General features: G+C 47.2%; 1 protein-coding gene across 1 annotated transcript in view; it reads left to right on the forward strand.

Annotated features, from left to right (window-relative positions):
- The window catches only part of LOC101861317 (neurogenic locus Notch protein), a gene marked incomplete at its 5' end in the record, with an annotated part of 25,206 nt that overhangs the window by 3,755 nt on the left and 20,091 nt on the right, over nucleotides 1-1,360 (forward strand). The window contains 1 exon segment of the mRNA XM_035972351.1: nucleotides 762-990. Coding sequence (XP_035828244.1) covers nucleotides 762-990 — 229 coding nt within the window.

Consider the following 1,360-nt stretch of genomic DNA (forward strand, 5'->3'; position numbering starts at 1 on the left):
GTGATGGTGATGTTGTTGTTGGTGCTGGTGGTGGTGGTGTTGTTGTTGTTGTGTGTGTGTGTGGTAGCCTATCCGTTCGAAATGTTTGGAGCCACGAAGAGCTTGCTCTTCGCCAGGACCACCGCCTCTCTTGGGTAGCGGGTGAGGCAGTCCAACCTCCCTGAATCCTCCTCAAAGAGATGCCACCTGTTATTGTTGTTGTTGTTGTTGTTGTTGTTGTTGTTGTTGTTGTTGTTGTTGTTGTGGACCATGTTTCATAGACATGTGTTAAAGTGCGATGTTGATAATAATCTTAGTGTTGTTGTCTCTGTCATTGTTGCTGTTGTTGTTTTTGTTGTTGTTGTTGTCATCTTTTTTCATCTTCTTTTTCTTCTCTACGTACTCCTCCTCCTCCTCCTGCTGCTGCTGCTGCTTCTGTTGCTCCTCCTCTCCCCCTTCCACCCTCCCCCCTTCCACCCTCCCCCCTTCTTTTCTTTGTATGTTACTCTCTTGTATCATCTCTCTAATCTTCAGCCCTTACATTATGATCTAATTGTGTTGCAACTGCCATAAAATTCAAAACTCAAACTTCCCCGTGGGTGGCTGGTGGGTGCTCTGGTGTGGTTTGCTTCTTCTTTCCTATCAAACATCCATCGTCCGTATCTCCCCTCCTTCTTTTTTGTATTTGTTACTCTCTTGAGACACCTCTAATCTTCAGCACTTATATTATGATCTAATTGTGTTGCAAGTGCCATAAAACTAAAACTAAACTCCCTCCTCAGGCCCCTGCATGAATGGTGGCACTTGCATCGACGGAGTGGCGAGCTACAACTGCAGCTGTGTCAGCGGGTTTGGCGGCCGCCACTGCCAGAACGACATTGACGAGTGCGCGTCGAACCCATGCACCAACGGCGCCACCTGCGAGGATTACGTCAACTCTTACACGTGCACGTGTCGCCCAGGGTACAGCGGCATGCACTGTCAGGTCAACGATAATGATTGTACCAAGAGGTGGGTGTCTGTGTTGTGTGTTATGTGTTGTTTTGTGTGTGTGTTGTTTTGTGTGTGTTGTGTTTTTTGTGCAATGTCGCCCCAGGTACAGCGGCATGCACTGTCAGGTCAACGATAATGATTGGACCAAGAGGTGAGTGTCTGTGTTGTGTGTTGTTTTGTTTGTATGTGTGTGTTGTATTGTGGCTCTGTGTAAGTGTGTGTGTGTTGTGTTTTTGTGCACGTGTCATCTGGACTATAGCAGCGTGCACTGTCAAGTCAACGATAATTATTGCTCTAAGAGGTGGGTGTCTGTGTTGTGTGTAGTTTCGTGTTGTGCGTGTGTGTGTGTGTGTGTGTGTGTGTGTGTGTGTGTGTGTGTGTGTGTGTG

Source organism: Aplysia californica, unplaced genomic scaffold (assembly GCF_000002075.1).
Source record: "Aplysia californica isolate F4 #8 unplaced genomic scaffold, AplCal3.0 scaffold00660, whole genome shotgun sequence".
In the NCBI taxonomy this organism is placed as follows: Eukaryota; Metazoa; Mollusca; class Gastropoda; order Aplysiida; family Aplysiidae; genus Aplysia; species Aplysia californica.